The sequence below is a fragment of the Mus musculus genome, chromosome 19 (genome assembly GCF_000001635.26).
Source record: "Mus musculus strain C57BL/6J chromosome 19, GRCm38.p6 C57BL/6J".
Classification (NCBI taxonomy): Eukaryota; Metazoa; Chordata; class Mammalia; order Rodentia; family Muridae; genus Mus; species Mus musculus.
This window is the reverse complement of record NC_000085.6, coordinates 41264005-41289927: the sequence shown is the minus strand read 5'-3', so window position 1 is coordinate 41289927 and position 25923 is coordinate 41264005. Positions and strand designations below refer to the sequence as shown.

Sequence of the window (25923 nt, the reverse complement as noted above, 5' to 3'; positions counted from 1 at the left end):
AAAACCATTGGCACACATCTCATCAACCAGTAAGAACCTTGGGGTTGGTGAGTGGCACCTCAATCTGTGTGACATTTTCTAGGAAGGGTAACTCATTCTGACCCCAGACTGATTCAAATTTGGAAACTGCAGTTGCCATAGAAAATGACACATATTACCATTTTTCTTTCATCCGGCTTGGAACACCGAGGACCCTTGAAGACGGATCCTCCATTTGTGGTCTTCAGCCCCAGGGAGTGGCTTTGTGGTATAGGGAGTCGATGGCACAGTCAATCAGGTGGCGCTTGTTGATCCTGTGTCCCCACAGGGAAGACAGCTGATGTTTGTGTTCCAGGTGTGTCCCTGGGAGGCAGAGCCAGCGGAAGCTCAGGAAACCTGGGTTCTGCTCCTTGCCTTATCGACTGAATCACTTCCATGTCTAGGGCCCTTCCTCTACTCATTGTGCAGCTTCGTTTCCTTGAAGGGTTATAATCACCCGTGGAATAGAAACGTCCCAAAACACAAAGGGAAATAATAACACAGAGGAATACATTCCAGGAAAGCTATCAATACACATGGGAAAAAAAAAAATCAGTCCTGACGTCGTGCCTTCGGGCAAAGAGTAGCAGTGTTTTAGAAACATTTAGCCTGTCGCCGAGTTTTAAACCGTTGACCTCTGGTCCTTTTCTTCCTGTGTGTTTTTATTTTTCTTCTTCATAGAAGTGGTGGGAGATTAACCACAGTGAAATCAATCGGTCTGGAAACCTTAAAAAGGTTGTAAAGTGGCTCGCTTTAAAAAAAAAAAAAAGGACAGATAAAAACTGAAACGGAAAGGAAAGAATGGTATATCCACACGGGCTCTGAGACTCGCTATTCACCCGTGAGAGCATGCCTTAGCCACACTCCGTGCCCAGAGCAGTGAGCACAACTAGGGCTTCTCCAGCCGGGTAATCAAAGAGCCTGGGACATGAGTAACACTCCCCATTTCACTAAGGACTGGGGAGCTGACTGCCACCAGGACCCGGTGACTGCTAGAGCCAGCTTCTCTAGAATGAGGAATGGTGGGGCCCGTGAAGACCAGCAATCCACCCTTGAGCTGTTCTTGCAGGCTGTTCGCTGTGTCCTGTCCATACAGCCCCCATGCTGCTTCTCCATAGGGCTCTAGTTTATTCATTAGCTTTCTTGGTGGGACTCTGGCTTGGGCAAGAAGGGTTGCCTTTGAATTCCTATTGCGCTTGCTCGCTTGCTCCCTGGAAGAACAGACGTGGCAAGGAGAGGCAGTGTCTGAAACAAAGCACAATTCCAAAGTGTCTTCTCTTTAACCCTTGCTCCCATGGTTTCCCTTGTCTGCTTCATACTCACAGGGTCAAGTGTGTGTGTGTGTGTGTGTGTGTGTGTGTGTGTGTGTGTGTGTGTGTAAGCTGATGGCATACCAGACAGCTTACTCTGCCCACTAGCACAAGTTATTTATGCTCCCAGGACCCTGAGGTCGAAATCTTTGGAGGACTAACAAGGCAGTGCCCAGCCTTGAAGAGGTCAGGTTGACACTGAGCTGGGTAAGGTCTGTGCGTTTTTACCATGAATCAGCCTCAGAAGTCACTGTCCTCCGCGTGGAGGACTTTGGTCACAAACGCTAAGGGCCACTGTTGTCAGGATAGGTTGCCCATCCCAGACCCCCTCATCTGTCATCCTTAGTAAATTCAAGGAGCAAGAGGCCCTTGACCCTAGGAGTGGGGAGCAGCCTGGACTTCAGGGCCAGGGTCCACATCTCAGTTTGGCATGTCCAGCTGTGCGATGGGGGAACAACTTTACTCATCTGTGCTCTCATTGCTTCTGGGAATGATAGTAACAGTGTGAGTTTCTTGGGTTTTATGAGGATCCAGTGAACTAAGAAGATGGGGTTGTTAAAGCGATCCTGGTGTGCAGGGGAGTTTATTACCATCAGGGGTGTTCGTGACACCCCACTTAAACATCGGGGGTGTTCATGACCCTTTCTTAGGCAGGGGGCTAACTCAGAGAGGCTGGTTGCAAAGCTGCCAAGTGGTGGGTCTCAGAGCCCAAGCTGTGTCTACGTATATCTTCTTTCTACTCTCTGAGATGGAAGATCTCTTCTACCCATTTCTTGTGTCCTGTCATCCCTTTACTCTGCTGGGCCACTCTGGATTCTGTGGCTTTTCACTGCTGAAGTGGGACAAGACTCCAGGGGTCTCTCTCTCTTCTCTCCCCCCTCCGGGCCCAGGCCCAGGAGACAGATGGACAATGAGTATGGGAGACATTTGGCAATGACAGCCTGCCTGAATCTCTTCCTTTCTTCTGACTCCAGACCTGGAGATCACAGTCCCAATCCGACATTCACAGCACCTGCCAGAGAAAGTGGAGTTTGGCGTGTATGAGAGCGGCCCCAGGAAGAGTGTCTTGCCGGCCAGGACAGAGCTGAGACGTGGGGACTGGAAAACGGACAGCATGTCCAGCACAGCAAGTAAGCAGCAAACCGGGGCACCCTGCCTCCTGCAGCAAGCCAGGGGTGCCCTGCCTCCTGCAGCAAGCCAGGGGTGACCTGCCTCCTGCAGCAAGCCAGGGGAGCCCTTCTTCCTGTACTCCAGCTGGCACCTGTTGGCCTTGCCCTCTGGAGCCCAAGACCCTAACTGGGACCTGATTTGGTTTTGAGAGGTGTGGGGTATGTGGACTAGTTGGTCTGGGGCATTTGCCCAGTTGTATGATAATTTATAAATAGCAGACCTAATGATTGTCAGCAGAGGTGGAAAGATTTGGCCCAGCATTGCTTTATAATAATTCTTTTGTTTTGTTTTGTATTGTATTTTGTTTTGTTGAGACAGGGTTTCTCTGTGTAGTCCTGACTTTCCAGAAACTCACTCTGTAGATCAGGCTGGCCTCAAACTCACAGAGACCCACTTGCTCTGCCTCCTGAGTGCTGGGATTAAAGGTGTGTGCCATCACCACCTGGCCTGCTTTATAATAATTCTTCATGTTGATAGGACATTTACCAATGGTGAATTGTCTTCATTGATTGTTTAAAGGCCACAAAACCTCTCTAAGGTAGATTTGTGACCTCTTTTGACTGAGAAGGAAGTGCTCATGTTTAGCACCTTGTCCCAGGCTGACTATCTAATTGAGCTGAGCTGAGCTGGGCTGGGCTGGGCTGGGCTGGGCTGGGCTGGGCTGGGCTGGGCTGGGCTGGGATTTGGATTCACTCTAGAGCCAAGTCAGGGCTCTTCACACCCGTTCTGGCTTCTTCTCCAGCTGTGCTAAGGTCTATAGTCTTCATCAGAACTGTAGACAACAATAGACTCAAATTTGAGAATTGCAATGTCTATGCAGGCAGTTCAGGATCTAATTAGGACACGTCTTCGGGTTTTTTTGGTGAAGAAGTGTGAATGGGAGTCTGATTGCGGCAGACGCTGCCTGACATGCAGGCTTCAGGGACGACACTGTCTCTGTGTCCAGGGCTGCATCTGCTGATGTGCTGGCCTCACTAGCAGCGTATGCTGAGTTTCTTGTCTGTCTCGTTCTTCACGGTTCTCAAAACAACTGAAAAAAAATGATGAAAGAGGTAGAGAGAAGTGGACACACTTCAGGACTTGGGTCTCCTTACAAGTGAGGCAGAGAGTCCACAAATGAATGCAGGTTAAAGGTAGGAGCTCCAAGTCAGTACTCTGCTCTGTTTTACATCACAGCCTTCTTGAGAATTTCTTGTGTGTTCTGGATCTGTTTCTCAGAAAAACCTACGTGCCTATATCTTGCCACACACAAATCACACCCATACATACCCTCAAACACCTATATATGAATACATGTACAATTTTCCTCACCCAAGGACACATAGGTCAGGACTCTTTACTGTATAGATGGGTCATTTGTGACCCAGAGAGGGAAAGCATTTTGCTAAAAATTAAACAGCCAGAGACTAGCAAAGGTGACAGTAGAGCCCAGCTTTGTTCTCTTCAGTTAATATTCCTCACTGCTTGACCGTGGCAACAGATCCATAGTCCATCGTGTCACTACATGGGATGTAGGCTAGACAAAAAGAAAGCCTTCTCACACATAATGGGGACAATAACATGTACCCAAAGACTGCCTCTGCCAAAGGCAATTTGAGGACTTTGATATCAGGAGCAGAAGAGAGTTCCATGGGGGAATCACAGCCTGCAGGAGAGAAAAGAAGCATGATTGAATGGGAGAGGGGGGAGTGCCAGAGCCTTCACTGGCAACAGGAACCATAGTTGCAAAAGCTTATAGACAAATATGAAGTGCTCTGTGTGTGTGTGTGAAGTGCTACAATTGCAAAGTTGTTTTTCTATGTGTGCTTTACTTTGGGGCAGCCTACATTGAAGACAGGATAGATCGAATAAGTTGTTGCCCAAAAATGGCTAGCTCGTGGGAATAGGAAATGCTATTTAATGCCAGACCAAGTGCTTATACTCTTTGTTGTGGCTACAGATCAGAGTTGTTCTTGCTCCAGTTTCTGCTATGTAACAAACCATGACAAAACTTAATTGCTTGAAATATAACCATTTCCATACACCTGATCCCATAACCTGGGCACAACTCAGAAGGGAGTCTTATGTCTCCTCCATGTTCAATGAGCAGGAGTCACTTGGATAGCTGCATTCATCTGGGGCCTCCAGGATGGCCTGGTATCCTCTAAGGCCTCACTCCGTGTGGCCTTTAACTCAACAGCACAAACTTCTTACATGGAAACAGAATCTGGGAAGAAGGGGCAAGCCCATTGTCGGGTTTTGGCTTTGCCACATTTGCTGATGTTCTATTGGCTAAAGCAGGTCTGAGTCTGGAGTGAGTGTGGGGAACATAAAGGCGTAGACACTAATGGGGTGAAGTTCACTGTGGGGAAGGGGGCAGTAAAGGATAATATACTGCCTTAAAATTGCCAATGGTAGCTGCTCCCACCAATTAGACACACAATTGCTCTTTGCCTCTCATGACAAGCATGCCCCTGTCTGACCCAGTTCATCCAAGACAGTAAAGCTTGTAGCTCCTAAATAACAAACAGAGATTAGAAAACAGGTCTTGAGTTTTCTGACAAGTGAGCAGAGGGTCCACCAGTCATATCCAGATCTGACCGTGCTATTACCCAGGGAAGCTCCACTTTCCAAATAGAACCGGTTCCTTGGCAGGGAGGGAGGGTGGGGAAGCCAGGCCCCGAGCCACCAGCTGCCCTTTGCCTGTGAGCACCACTATCTTTATTACAACACAGCTGTCATCTCTCGGGACCTGCAGGGAGAGAGTTGCAGGTTAAACATGGTTCTAACTAAGTCATTAAGCTCCAGTGATTAGCGATGTGTTTAGAGAACAAAAGCCTGACTGTACTACTGTTGGCCTTGTGGATTATCTGGCCCACGGGTTATATTATAACTGGCCACCTTTTCCTCTCACTTATTCATCTGCTGGAGACAGAGAGATGGAAAGATCCTGTCTTTAGGGGCTCATCATGGAGGGAAGCACAAACAGCATGAGTTGGATGCTGAACCTTCTTCCCTGATAACAAGGATGTGGTACCGCCTCCCTCTCCCCGACATAAGAACAGAGTACGCGGGTCACGACCAGAGATTGCTTACCAACAGCAGCCAAGGGAGCAGACTGTGGGTCGGTCATGAGCCCAGAGGGAAGACAACATCAGAGTGCCAAGGATTAGAGCCAAACATTGTGGTTATAGGTTTAGGAATGCCAAGGGAGTTGATGGGTGTGAATTTACAGCCCCGGAGCCAACGCCTGTTGTACTTCCTGCTGATGGGTAAACTTCAGAACTCGATGGGGTTCAGTTCCCTGAGGAGCCTGTGAGGGACAGTAACAAATGACATACGGAGGCTCAGGCACAGGCGTGGAGACCCAGGGCTCAGGGATTGTTTATAGTTGGGCATCTAGAGAGGTTTTTGTTAGCATTTATTCTGAACATGGGGGCGGAGGGTGCTCTACATAGCCAGATCTAGGTCAGCCACGGCTAGGTAATGAGACTCAATGTCAAAACACAAACTTCAATTTTACAATTAATTTTCTTAGTTCTAAACTGCATCTCCCACAAGCTAGCATATTGAGTAACACACATTTCCAGAAAGCTCTGTGGGCTAATGCGATTTTAATGATATAGGTAATAAATTCCTAAATGAAAAGGCTTTTCACGCAGAACTCCTACTATGAACATAAATTATACTTTGGAATTTGTACTGTGTATTTCTGTTTTTGTGGTTCTGGGGATTGGACCCAGGGCCTCGTACACGTTAGCGAGGACTTTACCACCGAGCCACACCCACAGCCCTGCCTGTTGTTTGGCTTTGGCATGTAATTTCTTATTAGAAGGCTCATCTATGCCACACGTACATCCTGGACCTGTAATTCCTAATTAAGCAGCAAGACACAGTTAAAAACAAAACAAACAAAAAACAAAAAAGCAGCTTGCAGATTTAGAGCCACTGAAACCCTGGGTACCTCTGATTCCGTGTCTGTCAAATCAAAGCTCTAATATCAAATAGGATTTCCAAAGGGATTAAATGGCAATCACGCTTTCGAAAGCACTCCACGTGAGGTAAGCCCTGGGTAAATGGTAGCTATTAAGCCCAAAGTGGTCATCGGAAAGCACACCATTTTGTATGCTGCTCACGGAAAAGCTGAACTCTAACGGAAGGGCTTAAGGTGGCTACACTTTGAAGACTCTCAGGTTTATGCACTGTCTCTGTTGCTATAAATAAGTTCGGGCCGGAGTTCCGCACCTCACTCTCTCCTGAGAGAATCCACAGTCCAGCTGATGTTGTTTCTGCTTTCTAGGCAGCACGAGTAACCGGTCGAGCACACGGAGCCTCCTCAGTGTGAGCAGTGGAATGGAGGGCGACAACGAGGTGAGAGGAGGGACTTCCTGTCTGTCTGTCTGGTCTTAGGGGTCATTTTATCACAAGGGAAAGGAATACAGGGGGAAGGAAGTAATACACAAAAGGTCACATATTATGGGCAGCCATTTGTATGAAATACCATAGAATGGTCAAATCCAGAGAGACAGGATGTGGGTTGGTGGCTGGTGGGGCTGGAGGGTGGAGGGAATGAAGAACTGTTAACAGGTCTGGGGTTTTCTTTGCAGGCAAGGAAAATGTTTTGAGATTAGACAGAGGCAGAGGTTGCATAAAACCGTGAATGCGCCAATGCCATTTTACTTTGTGCTGGTTGACCTCACGCTATCTGAATTTTGCCCCAGTATAAAGGAAGGAAGGGAGGGGGAAGAGGGGAACATAGCCAGGGATAGGCAGATCCATTCAGATTAATCATAAGTGGGTGTCTGCAGGAAGGAGCTGGAGATTCCAGGGACAGCATTATGCTGGGTCTAGATCAGGAGCCTGTGTCTTGCTGTATGGAGCTTCTGGATTGTCCTGTATGTCCCAGGGCCCAGAGTACATCGTCTCTGACTTCATCCCTCTCTGTACACTGGCTTTCCCTGGGTTTCTGCATGAGAGGGACACGCTCTCCAGCCCAGAGGCTTCTGAGACGGTCAGCTGATCTAGGGTGTGGCCCCATTCCAAGTTGGGCCACATGTGTCCCAGTGTCTGTCCTGACCTGGTGGACCAGTGGCTTTGAGCTCAAGGGATCATGTGAGTCACCAAGAACTCTGAGGACTCAGGAGAATGGGCTGTAGGGAGCCCACGCTTGCAAACTTTCAGGCAGCACTGGTGTTAGCAGACAGCAGGCCATACTTGGAGAAGACAGGATTTTGAGTTCCGGAAATTTGTGATAATCCTGGTACATTTATGCTCCTTGGCCACACCAGAAGGGTGTGGAAAACTGCCATTGTCACCAGGTTGACCCTTGGCTTGGGAACAGCCAAAGCCTAGTGATGGTGCGGGCTATCCCACAGTGTTTGGCGGTATATCACAATGTGCTTTGTGCAATGCTCACCTTCTTTTCTCATCTTGCACGATATAGGACAACGAAATCCCCGAAATTACCCGGAGTCGTGGCCCAGGTCCTACGCAGGTGGACGGAGCTCCAGTTGTGACCGGAACACCAGTCGGGACCCTTGAGAGACCCCCTAGGGTGCCTCCTCGAGCCGCTTCTCAGAGGTAACATGGAAGTCCGTGTGATGTCTTCTTCACACTCACTTAATTGTAAGGCAAAGGAGGATTTAGGAACATCAAAACCAACCAAAGAGCAAGCACACAGCCAATGGAGATACCTGTAGTTGACATACGTCAGTCAGCACGGTCTCTTCAGTAGAAAGCGATACTTTGGTCCATCACAAATACCAATACGTCATGACTTTTTGTTGGCTTGGTTTTGCCCTTGATTTAAAACAATACTTATTTATATGTTTTAAAATCATGTGTAGGTTATGTGTATCTGCATGTGGGTATATGCGTGTGAGTCTACATGTCTGCAGAAGCCAGAGACCTTGGATCCTCCGGAGCTGGAGTTCAGATAGTTGTGAACCACTTGATGTGGGTTCTGCGGACCAAACAGATCTGTTGGAAGTGTAGCAACTGCTCTTACCTACTGAACTATCTCTCCAGCCCCCAGTTCTTGATTATTATTATTATTATCATTATTATTATTATTATTTTGAGCTAGGTTCTCACAATATCGTTTAGGCTGGCTTCTAACTCTCAATCCTCCTGCCTGAGCCTCTTGAAGGTTAGAATGACAGGCACAAACCTCCATGCCCAGCTTAGCTGCTCACACTTTAAATAACATTTAAGTTCGTAAGTGAAGGACCTTCAAATGACTGTCAGCATTTAAACTAATTTTTAGATGTGTTTTAATTTTCCCATTTATCTGTATGCACGTGTCCATGTATATGAAGCACCACACGTGTGCAGGTGCCCGTAGAAGCCAGAGGGTGACACTGTTCCCTGGAACTGGACTTACAGGCAGTTGTGAGCCCCTCAGTGTGGGTGCTCAGAACCAAATTTGGGTCCTCTGGCAGAATAGCAAATGCTCTTAAGTGCATAGCCGTCTCTCCAGCTCCTAACACTAAGTTTAACTATTTATTCACGTGTGTGTATGTATGTTCATATTTGTGTGTGACTGTCTTTTTCACTGAACCTAGAGCTTAGCAAATGGCTATACTGGCTGGCCAGCAAGCACCCAGGGTCCTTCTGTTTGCCTCCCCGGCTGGGATTACAGACTCATGTTGCCGTGCGCTGGATTTTCTATGAGTGCCTGGGCTCCAAACTCAGGTCCTAATGTTTGCATTGTAAGCACTTTAACAAACGAGCCATCTCCCCAGTCCCCTTAGTAATCTGTTAGTAATCTGTTAGTAATCTGTTTGGTTAGAGTTATGCCCATAGCATTGGATTCCCTTGGCTGTATGGTGGGTTCTGGAATTCTTGGAAACAGGAGATAAAATTAGAAGTGAAGGCAAAAAAACAAAAAAAACAAAAAACAAAAAACAAACAAACAAACAAAAAAACACACCAAAAACCATCCTGGTCTGAGGGGGTGAGCAAGGCTCTGGAGTGGCCCTGGGGTTAAGTGTCTCATGGGGTTAAGTGTCCTGCTATCACTCATGAGCTTGGATGAGGTACTTGACATTTTCCTGCCTCGATATTCTTGTCTGTAAAATGGAGTGACTATTTGAATTTCCTCGAGAAAAGGTAATGACTGTGGCAGGAGATGAGGAACATTGAGGATATATTCGTACAGGAGAGGAATAGACACCTGGGGCTTTGAAGATGGGCTCAGACTAATGTGACTCGCTTGCTGGGTCTGTGTTTGGTGGGTACAGGGGCCTCTGGAGGAACATTCTCTATGGTCTGTGGAGTGTAAGCAAGAGTGAGCTCAAGCCGACTCGTGGGGCTGAGCCTCTCTGTTTCTCTCCATTCTGGCCTTTGCTGTTTGCTGCTTTCCAGCTCCTTCCAGTGACATTCCTATACTGACACCTGCTGCTGGAATATCTGACAGCCCTAAGCCACACAGCAACCACAGGCATGTTTCTCTGGTGCAGCCTAGGGATGCACATGAGGGTACTCCCACTCCCAGTGTGATAACCCAAGCCTGTGCCCTGAGTTTGTATGACGTGGCTTGAAAGTTACTATGTGCTCGGTGGGGGTGGGGCTTTGCAGGGCCGATTATGGTAATCAATGCTGCTACTTAATGACTGCTTACTGTGTGGCAGAGTTCATGCCGGATGCGTTCAGTCCATGACTGACTTAATGCTCTCCAAAGCCTACTTATGATTATCACCTCTTGCAGGTGTTCAGGCTGAGGCTTGGAAGTGGGTGGGGAGATACTCTGATTGACAGATTGGATCTTCTAGTCATTATGTTACACGTGGCCAAGAAAGTCTTAGGTATCAGAGAGGAGGAGATCCAAGATCCAAGACTTTATTTCTGAAGGATGAGGACTCCGGAGCCACCTGTCTTAATCGTACCCAGACAGGAAGTGGCAACCTTGAGAAATGCAGCCGTAGGCTCATGTAGGATTTTGTAATTGCTGTCGACATCATTGTCGTTGTTGTTGATGGAAAACGAAAGGAGAGGGATCAGGAAAACAAGTGCCAGACACTAAAAGATTAGAAACTGGAGCACATTTAACTGTGTGAGTGTCTGTCACTAAATGGAGAACTTGGCAATTGGCTATACTGGCTGGCCAGCAAGCACCCAGGGTCCTCTGTTTGCCTCCCCTGCTGGGATTACAGACACATGTTGCCATGCTATGGATTTTATATGGCTTTAACTGTGTGAGAAGAGATGGGAGACTGATTGTCTGGGGAGCTGGGGAGGATGTTGTGATAAAGATAGGGAGAACAAAAAGCTAAAGCACGTTGCTAAAAAAATTGGTATTTGTGGAGTCCTGTAATTAACAGAACTCAAGGCTCGTGTGCACTTTGGTTTGAAAAGGATCTGCAGGTATGAGCTTGTGTTGTAAGGATGTATGCAGGTTTCGGGATAAAAGGAAGCAGTCTTTGAGCAGAGAATAAGATAGGTTTCTCTCTGACCGTCTTGAATGGCTGATCTGCTGATCGACATAAAAGAAGCTGGCTACATGTCCCCAGCTCCCTCCCCTCTGGGAATCTATAATCCCATGTTCTCCTCAACTTTCTCCTCTTTCTGGTGCAACCTCAGTCCCACACCAGCCAAGCCTTGGCCCATTCCACCGCTGTTTTGACACGCCATTCACATGGCCACAACTGCTGCCAGCAGACGGCCTGGTGCCTCTGTCTCCATCTCTACCATCTACTTCCTGCTGTTGGCTGGGGACCTGAACTCTCATGCCCCATGGTATCTCAGACACAGCATATAAAAGCATTGAGCTTACCAAACCGGCTATCTTCCACTCTCTTCCCCAAGCCACTTCCTCATGAGTCCCCAAGCCTGGGGCGGAGATACCCTCCCCTCGCGGCTTCCACGTCCAGTGACTCTCCAGGCATTATCCATTAGCCCTGTCAGTGATCATCTTCCCACCTGCTAGGGTTTGGCTCATCCTTGAGGCCCCCACTTACCTCGCTGTCCCCCGTCGGTCCCTCCTCCACACCATAGTCAAGGGCACTGTCTAGAGCAGGTGCAGCTGATAATGTCATTTCCTGTAAGAACCTCAGAATTGGAGAAGGTGTATTTTCGTGTGCCCTAGCCCTGTCCAGCCACAAGCCACATCGTTCTCCTATGCTCCTCTATGTTCCATGACTTAGACATTCTCAGAAATATTATTATTTCTCCAGTGCAATCTCTCCCATTCCCTGGAGGGTTCTCTTTCTACTCCCTTCCATTTTGTGTACATCCTTTAGACTTAGTCCAAGCATCCCTCCTCTAGGAAGCCTTTCCTGATAGATCCACACTGAGTGTGACACTTTGTTTCAGGTATTCTAGTCTGTTACCTCCCCTATTGCAAACACTGTTTCTAGTCCTCTGTCCAAGTGGATCTCAAAGGCTGAGAGAACAGAAGTTATGTGTGTCGTTGTGAGGAGAACCTCGAGGGACTCTGTTTTGTTTTTGTTCCTTTTAAATTTTTATTTATTTATTTACTTTTTGTTTTTTGAGACAGGGTTTCTCTGTGTAGCCTTGGCTGTCCTGGAGCTCACTTTGTAGACCAGGCCTCAAACTCAGAAATTCGCCTGCCTTCCTCCTCCCAAGTGCTGAGATTAAAGGTGTGCATCACCACTACCAGGCTTCCTTTTTATTTTTACACAAGTATTTCTTTGGCTTGGCACTTGCAGAGTAGGCTAGGCTGACTGGCCAACAAGCCACAAGGGTCCTTCTGTTTCTGCCTCCCCGGCACCTAGATTACAAGCATCCCATCATGATGTGCCCAGGTTCTTACATGGGATTCAACGAAGGTCCTCGTGCTTGCACAAGTGCTAAATCAAACAGGCTGTCTGCCAAAGCTACAAGTTACTTTTGAATGATTTTTCCTATTCTCCCCATTGTCTGGCATAGTAACAGGCACAAATTGGGAACTTAAATAAAAACTTATTATGAAAATAGAGTGGTTATGCTTGGGTTGGACCTCTTTAGCTCTTGCAGAATTAGCCATCAAGCCAGATTTCATGTCTCTAAATCCCAGCACTCTAAAGGCTGAGGCAGGAGGATTGCTAAGATTTTGAGGCCAACCAGGTCTATAACGTAAGAGGCTGTTTCAAAACAAAACAATTAGCTTTTAGGGAATTGGGACGTTGTATTAGTGGTGTGTATATGAAGGCATGCCAGGCAAAAACCTCATTTTCAGAGGACACTGTCACTATCAAAGTTACTGGGTTCTTGAACCAAACATCACCCATGAAAACTCACTGGATTAAGAGTGGCAAGTATGCGGGTGTCTTCAGCTTCTCAGCATCTGAGAAGGCAGTCTCTACACAGACCACTCCCAGTTTGGACATAATATCCTTTAGCTCCCCTGGTACTGTTATACCTATTGCCATAAACCCCTCTCTCTGAGACGGGGCTTCTGATCTTTTGCTGGAGTTGGCCATCAGAGTGAAACTAAATTGATATCCTTGTAGGTGTGTCAACATGGCAGCAAGATGAGAGAGGGGACCAGGGGGCACAGGGACTGTCTCATAGAGTAAGGCAAACTGTAACATTCATGAGGAAAGGTCTCAGACGAGACTGCTCATCTTCAGAGTGAGATTTCTAGCTTACCTTTCTGAGATTTCTAGCCTTTTACTCTGGGCCAGGTGTAGGGCAGCTAACTAATTTCCATGTCATCTCTAAGCACCCACATACCTTGATTGAGCAGATGAGAAAACATGGTCATCAAAGTTGAGTTCACATACACACATAAACACACACACACACACACAGACAGACAGAGGCAGACACAGACACAGAGACATAGATAGATAGATAGATAGATAGATAGATAGATAGATAGATAGAAATAGAGGGAGAGAGAGAAGAGTGAGGGAGAGGAAAGAAAGATGCAAGAGAGACAGAGGACAAAGAGAGAGACAGAGAGAGGAGAGATAAAGAGAGGGGAGAGAAGGAGAGAGAAATATAGAAGAAAGAGAGAGGGGAGAGGAGAGAGAGGAAGAGAGGAAAGAAAGGAGAGAGACAGAGAGAAAGAGAAAGACAAATAGAAACACAGAGAGAGATGGGAGGGGAAAGAGAGAGAGAGAGAGAGAGAGAGAGAGAGAGAGAGAGAGTTGTGTATGTAAACATCCATGCTTAGATGAGCTTTAAGGTCTTAGCTTCACCTGTCAAATAGGATGGTCTCCTGATTTTGCACATTCTCTGTCCCATGCACATGCACACAGTATCTTGATGGCCAGATCCTTGTTCCTATTACCTGCTGCTTGTCACAAATGTTTGCAGAAAGGTAGGAATGGCCTAAACTTGCTTAGGAGGTATGGCCTGGCCCATAGTTCATAGGGCAGGAGACTGAAGAGAGGTGGAAGGACACCGTTCCTTTGTTTTCACTGGGAAAAGTCCAGCTATTCAGTGACCAACACACAAAGCCCTCCCCTCCTGTGGACATCTGTGGTTATTCTTTGCTTTGTCTGACTCTCTCTCTCTCTCTCTCTCTCTCTCTCTCTCTCTCTCTCTCTCTCCTCTCTCTCTCGTTCCCAGGATACAGCCTCTTCTTTTCCAACTCTTGTCATTTCCTTGACCTGTTCAAAAGCACTGTGCAGGAGGCATTTAGCAAATATTTACTCACAGATTAGTTCAATCCTGGTCTATGCAGCTCCAGGGTTACACAGTTCAATTATGGCAACCAACAAAGCTCTCTTTCTGAACGTTATTGATTTGTTTCCTGGAGACTAAATATTGGTTTTACAGCACACACATGGAAATACTATCTGTAATCATTGGTCCGATCTGTAAATAGACCCACCCTGGTCTACTTGGAGTGTCATTTAGGACTTTACAAAAATCCACTCAGAAGAACATGAAGAGGGACTTTTAGGTGGGCAGCGCAGATAGAATGGCAGTGATCCAGGAGGAAGTGGGAAGCAGACACTGGAATTCTTTGTCTCTTTTCTTCCAACCTCACTATGATAGCGGGTCTATCCGGGCTGCCTATTGGAATTGCTGGCATTTACCATCTAGGCTCCATTGTTGTTTAGATACGATAAGGTCAACAGAACAAGAGACAGCTGGTATTGAGAAGATGGTGTGCTGGATCCGTGGTTCTCCAGAGCGGGAGTGGGGCAGGAGAATGGGCAAGGGTTCTTGCTGGGATGCATGTAGGTCAGGAGGCAGAGGGGACAAAGGTCAGAAGTGGGCATGGGCTTTTTATTGTGGTTCCCATGAGAAACAGTGAGTAGCGCAGGGGTCAAATAGACCTAGGATCAGTAGTTTGGATGGCTGCAGTAGGTGCTGAGGCAGTGGGACTATAGCTGTCTGCCACCTGACCCTGGGGTGAAAAGGGCAAGTTGATAATGCTCACAAGGAGGCCATGGGGGCTTTAGCAAACTGTGAGAAATGCAGTCCCTCCAGGGTCAACAAGACCCAAGGGTGACAAAGCAACAGAAAACGAAAGGCATAGTTAATTCGAGGGCTTTGCGACTGGGATACTGTAGAAAGGTCTTATACTGAGCTCAAGAGTGTGGTGAACAGAGGTCGTCATAGTTTAGGTTTTACTGCTGTGAGCAGACACCATGGCCAAGGCAACTCTTATAAAGGACATTCAATTGGGGCTAGCTTACAAGTTCAGAGGTTTAGTTCATTTTCATCAAGGCAGGAAACATGGCTGCATTCAGGCAGGCACTGGAGGAGGTGAAAGTTCTACATCTTCATTTAGTGGAAGCCAGGAGAAGACTGGCTCCCATGTGGCTAGGAGGAGAGTCTCATTGTATACCCTCACAGTACTATACTTCCTCCAACAAGGCCACACTTCCTCTAACAAGGCCACACTTCCTCCAACAAGTCCACACCTCCTACTAGTGCCACTCCCTGGGGCAAGCATATTTAAACCACCACAGGAGTGGGGCCTGGGAATTGGCATTTGTCACTACCTCTGCTGGTAGACCCCTACGTTCACGGATCAGAAGCCATGGCATCTATGTCATGAGACATTTCTTGTGTCTTGACTCCTTGACAAAGGACAGTGTCTTTTACACATCACTTCAAATTAGCCACAGGTTGTGGATACCCAAGAACTCTGATTTGGTTAGTTTTTTATAGGGTTGCTTTATTTCTCGTTGCAGGCCTCTAACCCGGGAGTCCTTCCATCCTCCTCCGCCGGTTCCACCCAGAGGTCGCTGATCCCGCCTCCTATATCTGGCCAACTTCAGGACTTTTCAGACTAGCAATTCTCAGCCTGTTGATGAAGTCTTCATATTGAGTTTTCTGCATGACTATGGACCTTGAGAGCCACTGTCACTGGTGATGGTGTAGCCCTGCTGGTTTGGGTAATCCTTGAAGACATCATTAAGGCATGATGAAACCTGAGATGAAGGCGTCTTTGTTCAACGTTGCCGAATATATTGGCTCACATTCTAGTTTGCCAAAAGGATGAAGATACTTACCTCTCGTATCCTACAGCAGGAGACTACCAGGATTGATGGGCATGTTCTTATCAAGTGAGCCTACTGTAGTCAACATCCATTATCCCATACATACCTGGCAGAGCAGCCTAATCTCTGGAAGTGGTTATAACCCTCCCAGCAGAGGTAGGAAGGGACCTAACTTTCAAGTAGTTCTTCCACATTTCTATGTTTGTCCTGGGGCTGGTCACATACAACAAGCTGAAAAACATCTTAGAAGGGGTTAAGCCAGACTCCTGTGCCACTGTGGCATTTGGAGTCCCCCAGACGTGTGGAACAGGTGGTTCTGTCATCACCCTCTTTCTCTTGAGTATGTACGTGTGTGGTGTGCATGTGCAGGTGTCTGTCTGTCTGTGGGCATATGTATGCACCTCTGTATGGAGATTAGAAGCAATGTTGGAAGTCTCTGTCACTCTCCCTCTATTTACTGAGGCAGAGATTACTGGTACAATCAGTCTAGCTTGCTCCAGGGATCTCCTGGCTCCCGCAGCCAGGTTACCATGGCCCCTTGGTATCTGTGGGATGCTGGGGATCCGAATCCTGGCCCTCATGCTTGGACAGCAAGCACTTTATCTACTGATCCATCTCCCCAGCCCCTGTCAGCACACTTTGTGTCTCTAAGAAGTCCAATCCTTCCACGGCTCACCCTCTCTTAAGAACTCTCCAAATGTAGAAATAGAGAGCCATACCTCACTGTCTGCCTTCCAGACATTTCCCTTTTCTGAATCACCCAGGTATGGGACTATCAGCTGCCGCCTTCACTTTGGGCTTTCATACCTCTGTATGCTGTCCAACTAGCTGTGTTATAGGAAACCACTGAAAATGATCAGAACCAGACTATGGTCTGGCCTTTATATGTCTTAGTTCTGGCCATTAAAGAAGGAGAAGGACCCTTGATTTTTCTTTCCCTCCTGAGGAGCCTGAAGGAGTAGAGAAAGAAGCTAAAATGTTTTCTCCCAATAATAATACAACTGCTACTACAGACCGTTACAATCAAATCTGGTAAATATGTATAGAGAGTATAGACCTGTCACCATGTTATGAATTTTGAGTTCCTGTTATATAAACCTACCTTCAGAGCATAGATCCTTAATTTTACCTATGTATACAGTAAGGTTATCAGGAGGGGTCCTTTTAAAATATAAGTAATATGGTTGTTTCTCATGAAACCATTGTCCATTCCCATATATATACATATTGATCTGTTTAAGTGTATTCTTACTGGGCCCTTTTCTCATAATTAAAGATTCCCCTTCATTCTCATTCCACCGTTCAACACTTCCTGAGTTTAACCTCTGGGGGACTCTTGAGTTGTTGTATAAAGCACACCACTGATCATGTCTACCATGGGAGAGTATTTTCACAAAGTATCTCACAGAGAACCTGGAACATGGGAGCCATTCTGCAAGTGTCCCTCAACCCTCTTGTCACTTGTTTGGGAGAAGTAAGAGAATATCACATAGAACAAAGATGACATCAGTGTGGTTGTTCTTGACCATCCCCTTCTCAGGGATTTTGATCAAAGATTTGTATCTCATTATCTTAAGCCCCCTTTGGATACCAAACTGAGGCTAGTGTACATATTCTGGTGAACAAGTTTGATAACAACACTGCTGTCTGTGCAATGTCTGGATATATAAATAGTAAACAAAACTGAAAGTGCTTTTTGAGGAGCCTGGGACTGATGGACGTGACACTCTTGGGAGGTACATAGAACTGCTCAGAGTCAGGAGTGGCCAGTCTTAAGTCCTGAGGAAATATTCCCTGAACCAGCAAGCTGTTGGAGATTGGTTCTAATGCTTTGATCCAATCTAGAATCTGAGTGCCCATATGCTAAAGGTCCTTGACCCCAATTGGTTTTTGATCAATCAATAAAGATGCCAACAGCCAATGACTGGGCATGGGATGGGACAGTTAGAGTTGTGTGATCTAGGACAAAAGAGGAACTGGAGAGATTCACGATGACCCTGGGCAGAAGAATGGAACACAGTAGTGGCAGGAGATAAAGCCAAGCAGCCAAGTGAGATTTCAGGTAAGTGGCCACTGGCCACTTCTCTGATTGGACCTGGGGTAGCAGGGGAAGGTTTAGGAGTGTCCAACCTTTGAGGTATTTAAAATTAAGCTAATGTGTGTGTATCTTTCATTTGAGGATCCAAAGATAGTTCCTGGAGGGGTGGAGTGGGGGAAGGTGGTGGTGTGCACGTGTGATCCTCTGGCAACCAAAGTGGTGTATAGCCATAACTCCCGCTTCAGCAAGCTGGTAAGCTGTGTGAGAAGAAGAAGAAGGAGCAGCAAGAGGAGGAGGAGGAGGAGGAGGAGGAGAGGAAGAGGAAGAGGAAGGGGAAGAGGAAGAGGAAGAGGAAGAGGAAGAAGAAGAGGAGGAGGAGGAGGAGGAGGAGGAGGAGGAGGAGGAAGAAAGAATCCAAATGAATCACCTGGATGGTGTTATTAAAGTTTGTTCTTAAGGGTTAGAATGAATTCTAATTACCTAGAAAGAGAACCACACCCAAAGCACACATTTATTCGTTCTTTACATACACAACACATTTACCCACACATTTAGGAATGCGTTATATAAAATAAAACCATTGATTTTTTAAAAAAATGCAATGAAGAGCAGAAGGTAAAATAAGCAGGTAGGTATAGATGGTCTCCCAGTCTTCTCTGGCACATTGCTGATAGCTTTTTCACCGCCTTCTTTCCTCCACATTTTACCAGGGAGCTCAACAGAGAGAAAAGCAAAAGTCACATTCCATGCAGCGTCCATTAATGAGGTCAGCAAGCACTTTCCTTCATCTTATGTTCACTTCTAGGCACAGATGACCAACTGCATAAATAACGAGGCACAAAGACTGAGAGACTAAATATGAACGAGAAGTTGATGTTCCAAGCGAATAATTTAAATTGGCATATTTAACGGATTCCAGTGACTCTTCATGCGTTGCTGTAGCCACACAATGAATATGCATCTAGACCACTTTAATGACTGATCCCACAAATCAAGCAGATAGTGATTCTCCCGATCCTTTATTATAAAAACACACAAAAGCAAAGGGCAGCTTAGTCAGTCCAGTAAGACTCCTATAGCTGGGGTCTTTAGATTTCTTTCCCACATACCCTAAGGAAGCAAGTAGGTATTCTATGCAACTCCTTCAGAAAACAGTGTGTGAGTTCCACCTGTTTGGTGGACAAAATATTAGTAATAGATTTGTTTCTGAGAAAGACAAGTGATTAAATCTAAAACGAGGAATCTGAGTCACTATAAAAATATTTGCTTTGGATTCATATGTAAAATTTCTTTTGGTTTCCAAGCAAGTTATTAAGAATAAAAATAGTTTTCATTCATTCCTGCTGGCCAGACACGAGGCTTCCCAGGGTAGTGAGAGGGTGAGTGGGAGGGTAAAAGATTTAGAATTCTCCAACACACAACTTGGAATTTATTTTCTCATAGAGAAAGAAAGGTCCCTCGGCTAGCCTGCCGAAGCTCATTTCATCCACAGGGTGGAAGACAGTTTTATTTTTCTATACCAGGAGAGTCAGCGTGGTATTAGGACAAGGATCTTTATTTGGCAGGCAGGAAGCTCTGCTTTTATTTCAGTCAGCTGCCCACTGCCTGAACTCACATCATGACGTCACGGTGGTATGCTTCATCACCTTGGAAACACACAGTTGTGCACTTGGTAGTTCTCCAGGCGGCTCCAAGTCTGGAATGCCAAGGCAGGGAACCCCTTCTGAGGGAACATTGGAGTCATCACCACCTAAGCAGCTAGGATCCTTGTGTGGGGGCGGGATGGGTGAGGAGAAGGAGAGGGTGAGGAGATGGGATCGAACCCAAGGCCCTACTTTCCTTGTGTTGAGCAAGAGCTTTACAATTGTGCAACCTCCAGCCTCAGAGCTTCATATTATGTGACACTTGCTGTTTCTTGCCTTTAATCATTATAATAGGTTAATTAATTAAAAGGAAAAAAACCCAACTGGGTGAAGGCAGAGTGTGGTGTTGCGTCTGTACAATCCATACAGAAGCAGAAAGATTATGAGTTTGAGGCCAGCCTGGGCTACATAGTGATGTCAAGGTTAGCCTGAATTACATCGAGACTCTATCTTGAAGATCTCAAAACAAACAAAAACAGACAACAAAACCCAAAGGGAACTGAGTCAGATACAATGAAATATGAACCACAGAAAGAAATTAATGGCCTTGATTGCTCTGAAGTCCCCAAAGTAAAGTTTTTTCTCATTTGTGTGCCGTGGGAGGTGGAGGGGGTGAGCAGAGATCTGTCCCACAGTGGAGGTCAGAGGACAATTTGTAGGACGGAGTTCCTTCCTTCTACCATGAGGATTCCAGAGACAAAACTCAGGTTACAAGGATTGAAGGCACCTTGGCTTGCCCATAGAACTGAATGTTTTGACTGATAGCTTCCTAAAGAAAGAATTCAAAGCAATAATAAATTTCTAGAACAGTTCAGCTAGAACAGGAAAAGTAGTGTTGGAAAGTGGCAGGTGTTCTTCCCTCATCTTCCTGAAGTGACGGCCAAGACAAATATAAAGAAGAAGAAACAGAAGTTCAAGGAGCCAGAGGCAATGTGCCTAACTCCTAGAATTTCCAGGCCAGTCTAGGCTATATTGTAAGGCCTTGTATCAGCAATACAAAAACAAGTAACAAACAAAAACAAAGTAACAAACAAGTAACAAACAACAAAACAAGTAACAAACAACACCCCAGTCATCAAAGACTGGTCACATAGATCAGTGATAGAGCAGTTGCCTAGCATGCTAAAGTCTGGGTTCAACTCCAACACCGCCAAAATATATATATGTGTGTGTGTATAGTATATATATATATAGTATATATATGTATATATAGTATATATAGTATATATATGTGTATATATAGTATATATGTATATATAGTATATATATGTGTATATATAGTATATATGTATATATAGTATATATATAGTGTGTGTGTGTACTTGTATAGTATATGATTAACTATAAACACATATAATTGAACACATACACATGATTGAATGAATTGGTGTTTTGAGACAGAGTTTCACTATGTGGCCATAGCTAGTCTGGTATTCATCCTGAGTTCATAGTGGAGGGCTCATGTCCTGATGCTGGTAGACAAGCCTGTGCCAAAAAACTGTCTTCTTGAAAAGAAAATGTTTTTCCAAGAAAAGTGTAACCGAGAACGGAGAGCAGAAGATACACCGTCATCTGTAACCTAAGACTTTGATGATCACACTTATCCAGAAGGAATAAAAGTCAGAATTTGTGGGTTTTTTTTTCTTACTGGTTTTATGTGTTCTCAGTTCTCTAAGCATAACTGGGTCCTAGTAAAACAGTTACAGGAGGAGGCTGAGAGGTGTATTTTCAATGCTCCCACTTCTGGCTTCCACGTGTCAAGGAATGAAGTTAGTCTAGAAGAAACCGATAAAACAGCATATTTATAAGACATCCATGATCTTACTCCCCAGTTTGGCAAAACTTTTTTATTATTATTATTATTATTATTATTATTATTATTATTATTATTTTATTATTTATTATTTTCTTCTTGGGGTGCTAAGGATGAAACCCAGAACTTTGTGCATGCTAGGTAATTGCTCTACTACATCCTAGCCCCAAACCTAATTTTGACGGTGCCCCTCGCGCTTTGGTTCAGCCTAGAGACTATCAAATCTCAAGGAACTTGAAGCCACACTTGTTTTTCTCTAGGCGGACCATCTCTCCCCCAATCCTTTCTCCACCAGTCATTACCACCGTTCTATTGACCGATGCCATACCAGAGAAAACGCTCAATAGAGTTGTTGAATTGATGACCTTATATTGTCCTTCCCTTCACAAAATGTTCCCAAATTCTCCACTGGGATGGGCCGTCTCCTTCTCTTACTGCCCATTCCTGTTACTGTTTAGGGAACACTTAAATCAGCTACACTGTGCATTTTTTAATTTTGTTTTATTTTAACATGTCCTGCCTCTTTGTTAATGTAAGGGTTCCTAATTTTATTTTAGTTTTTAATTTTATCTTTTTATGTATTTAAGTTACATCTTGCTCAGTGCCTGTCTTCTGGTCAAACCCTTCCACAGTCCTTCCCCCCTTCCCCTCCCCTTCTCCTCTGCTTGGGTGCCCCCCACCCCCATCTCCCTACCCTGGCTCTTCAAGTCTCTGTGAGGCTAAGCACTTCCTCTCCCAACTGAGGCCAGAAAAGGCAGCCCAGCTAGAAGACAATATCCCACGTCCAGGCAACAGCTTTTGGGATAAGGGTTCCTAGTTTTAAATTTACCCTGTGTCCTTTCCACCTCTGATCATTTGCCAGCCTAGTGCTCCCCACAAAACCCAGCGGCACGGTATACAGAGCATCAGTGGAAGCTGGTGATGATGGACAGATAAGAAACTGCTCATCTTTCTCAATGTGGTATCCATGCTGTTTGCTCTTCTACCACCCATCATTGCTTCACTCAAAGGCAGTGAGTATTCATTCATGGAGCATTTGCTGAGCCTCCCCTGTGAGCCCATCGCCATGCTAGGTGCTCTGGGGGATGGACAAAGATGAATCGGATTCCCTCCTCTGATTTTTGTAGCAGTTACTGATGTAGGCTCCATGTGCAGTTCATCATGTACTGCCTTGAGATATCTCTTAGACTAGCTGGAATTTGCCTTTTGACTTGTTAACGTCTTTACCCAGCAAACAGTTGTTGAGTGCCTATGGGACAAGCACCAACCTGGTAGCAGAGACAAATAATAAGCAAATGATAGTTCCTCCCATCTAGAAAGGTCAGACTGCAATACAGAGGAACTGGGGTTAGGTAGCAAGTAGGACATAACATATCAAATGCTATGGGAACCCCCAAAGAAGGGATGCTCAATCGCCCAAGGACGGGATGCAGGTTCTCACTGAAGATGGGTGGCCTTGGAAGGGCAGGATTAAAGTGAGGAGGTGAAGCAGGACATTGTAGATAAAGAGAACACCGTGAGCAAAAGCATTAGTGTTGGCTTAACCATGTGGCAGGACGCTTGCCTAACATAAAGATGGCCGTGGGATCCATTCCCAGCACTGCATAGGTCACAGAGGTGCAAGGAACATGATGTGTATCTGACGCGTATGAATGAAGGCAGAACAGAGGTAAATGTTCTAGGTTGCTTTCTGCTGCTGTGTTACACACCATGAACGACTTTGGGAGGAATAAGTTTACTTGGCTTATGTTTCCACGTCTCAGTCCATCACTGCCCTCAATGGGAATGTAATGCGGAAAGTCAAGCGGGAGCCTGGAGGCAGTGCTGGCTTGTTCCCCAGGGCTTGCTCTATTTGCTTTTCAATACAACCCAGGACCATGGATAGCACTTCAACTATGGGCTGGATCCTCCCACATCAACCAGGAATCAGGGAAAAAATGCACTACAGACATGCCCAAAGACCTATCTGATGGAGGCAATTCCTTAATTAAGGGTTCCTCTTTCCAAGTGTTTCTAGTGCATGTCAAGTTGACAAATACACCCCCCCCCCAAATAAACCAAAACAAAAAACCAAACCTTAACTTGCACAGTAAAGTTGGGTCTGATTGTGCAGGTGCACAGTCATTGTAGTGGTTTGAATAACAATGTCGTCCCCCCCCTCCCCCGCACTGCCAGTGGTGGCGCACGCCTTTGATCCCAGCACTTGGGAGGCAGAGGCAGGTGGATTTCTGAGTTTGAGGCCAGCCTGATCTACAGAGTGAGTTCCAGGACAGCCAGGGCTATACAGAGAAACCCTGTCTCAAACAAAACAAAACAAAACAAACCCCCCCCCAAAAAACCAAACAAACAAAAAAGAGAATGGCCCCACAATTTCGTATATTTAAATATCTGGTCGCCAGAGAGTGAGGCTGTTTGAAAGGATTACAAGGGTTAGGAGGTATGGCTTTGTTGGGGGAAGTATGTCTCTGGGTGTGAGCTCTGAGGCTTCAAGTCTCTGCCAGACCCAGTCTCCTGCTCTCTGCTTGAAGATCCTAAGTAGCTCTCAGCTACTGACCCAGTGCCACGCTTACTGCAATGCTCCCTGCCATGGATTGACCCTTGGAAACTGTAAGCCAGCCCTCCAAACCCCAGGCTTTATTTTATGAGTCGCCTTGGTCATGGTGTCTGTCTTCACAGCAATAGAAGAACAGTGACTAAGTCACAGACTGAGGAAGTTGGACTGCATTCATGAGCAAAGGCATCATCTCTAACCTCATTACACATGTAGCACACACATATCCAAACAGGGCTGGAGATCTGATATGACTCGGTAAATTGCTTGTATAAGGATTTGGGTTCAGATCCCAAGAACCCACATAAAGTGGGACGTGGAGACAGGAGGATTCTCAGGTCTTGCTGGCTAGCCTGTGTAGCAGAATACCTGAGCTTCAGCTTCAGCGAGAGACATTGTCTCAAAAAATATGTGGGCAGTGTTTGGGGAAGACATCTGTTTGTCAACATCTGACTTGAACACACACACACACACACACACACACACACAAGCACGTACTAGCACAATATACATAACACACACATACACAAACTTCCAAAGAGGGGTATACAAATTTTTGAAGCAAATCACTCTTGTAATGGTTTGAATATTAATCACTTAAGATTGTTTTCTACAGGCAAACTAGCATGCTACCATTTAAAATGGTAGCAGACTTTTCCATTTGTAAGTGCTTCTTGGATATGTCATGCCAATGAGAGCACATCTAATTCACCTTTTAAAGAGCTGTCTGGTTGGTAATACATTAGCAGTTAACAAACTAAAGAAGCAAACTGGGTCTAGTCTTTCAGCAAGTCACCCAACCTGTGCATCTGTCACTTTTCTGTAAGTGGACACACTAAAGGTACCTGTTGCATAGGGTCTGTGTGAGTATCAGAGTGCCTGGCAGATGAAACCATTACTGATGATTCCACTATGAGTTCTAACTATTCAAGATGTGTTTTGGACAAAAAAGACATAATTTGATTTCTTGGTAGGAAATCATGTTGGTACTCCTTGGGAATGGACAGGGAAGGAAGATTGGTAGTGGGGTCTTCTTCAGACTTCTGCACAGTATGGTGGTATAGAATATTGGCTGTGAGGTATTACACGACCAAATACCAAAACCTGCCTGATACGGATGGATGAGACAATCTTCCTCTAAGTCCCACATTTAGAGAAGTGTCCTTCTGATCATTTCTGAGTCCGTAGTACGTTTTGGTTTGAGATGGGGCCTTGCTACGTAGCCTGGCAGGCTTGGTACTGAGCCTGTAGATAAGGTTGGCTCCAATCTTTCTGCAATTCTGCCTCTGCGGTCCTGGTGCCGGGATTACATGCCTGCACCGCTATGACCCGATTATTTCGTTTTGTTTTCTTTTCTTCTTTTGTCTCACGCTGTAACCCAAGCAAGTATGCAATAAACAACAATCAGTCCAGCTTCCCGAATGCTGGGGCTTACAAGAGTAAGATACCAAACTTAGCTCCTTATTACTACCGGCTCAGATACAGAATATGAGATCAAGTGATTGGAGTGCTGAGGAACTTCCGGACACATTTATGATTGAGGCTGAGAAAAACAATACGTAGGCAGATGAACAAGAATGTCAACTTAGCCCAGATCTCTTGATTGCATAGAAGTCTATAAACAGTACACGGTGATGTTTAAACACCCAACCGACCCTGTCCAAGTTTAATAATCATCGTCCATAAAGAAGCTTGCGGAGCCCGAGGTTAGAGGGAAGGGGTGTTCACGCACGCCGTGGCGAGCTAGGCGCCTGAGCCGATGTCACCCCAGCCCGCCCGCAGCCGGGCGCGCAAGGGCCCAGGCCCAGGTCCAGGCCGAGGCTGAGCAAGCAGCACAGCAGCGGCGACTCGGAACCCTTCAACCCCGCGGCCTGCGCGCGCCGGCGCCCCACGGCCGGCGACGGTTGCGGCCCCGCGTCGGGAGGACTTCCGGCGTGTGCCGGGGTGGCCGGATGACGTGGCTGAGTCAGAGGAAGAGGCTCGGAGGCCGGGGGG

The 25923-nt window shown here is 46.0% G+C and overlaps 1 protein-coding gene and 1 long non-coding RNA gene across 3 annotated transcripts in view; one reads left to right on the top strand and one right to left on the bottom strand.

Moving 5' to 3' along the window:
* Pik3ap1 (phosphoinositide-3-kinase adaptor protein 1) overlaps nt 1-17387 on the top strand; it is a 112562-nt gene extending 95175 nt beyond the window's left edge. Inside the window, exons 13-16 of one of the 2 annotated variants that reach the window (XM_006527472.3) lie at nt 2303-2458; nt 6778-6848; nt 7921-8057; nt 15575-17387. In XM_006527472.3, the coding sequence (XP_006527535.1) occupies nt 2303-2458; nt 6778-6848; nt 7921-8057; nt 15575-15632 (422 nt within the window). In that variant the 3' untranslated portion in view covers nt 15633-17387. The remainder of the gene's footprint in view (nt 1-2302; nt 2459-6777; nt 6849-7920; nt 8058-15574) is intronic. The other variant, NM_031376.4, reaches the window with a different exon arrangement.
* Gm52406 lies at nt 3822-7082 on the bottom strand. The gene is made up of 3 exons (XR_003952935.1): nt 6723-7082; nt 5574-5790; nt 3822-4143 (listed from the first exon to the last, which is right to left on the bottom strand). It is a non-coding gene; the product is annotated as a predicted gene, 52406 (long non-coding RNA).
* Nucleotides 17388-25923: the final 8536 nt, after the last annotated feature.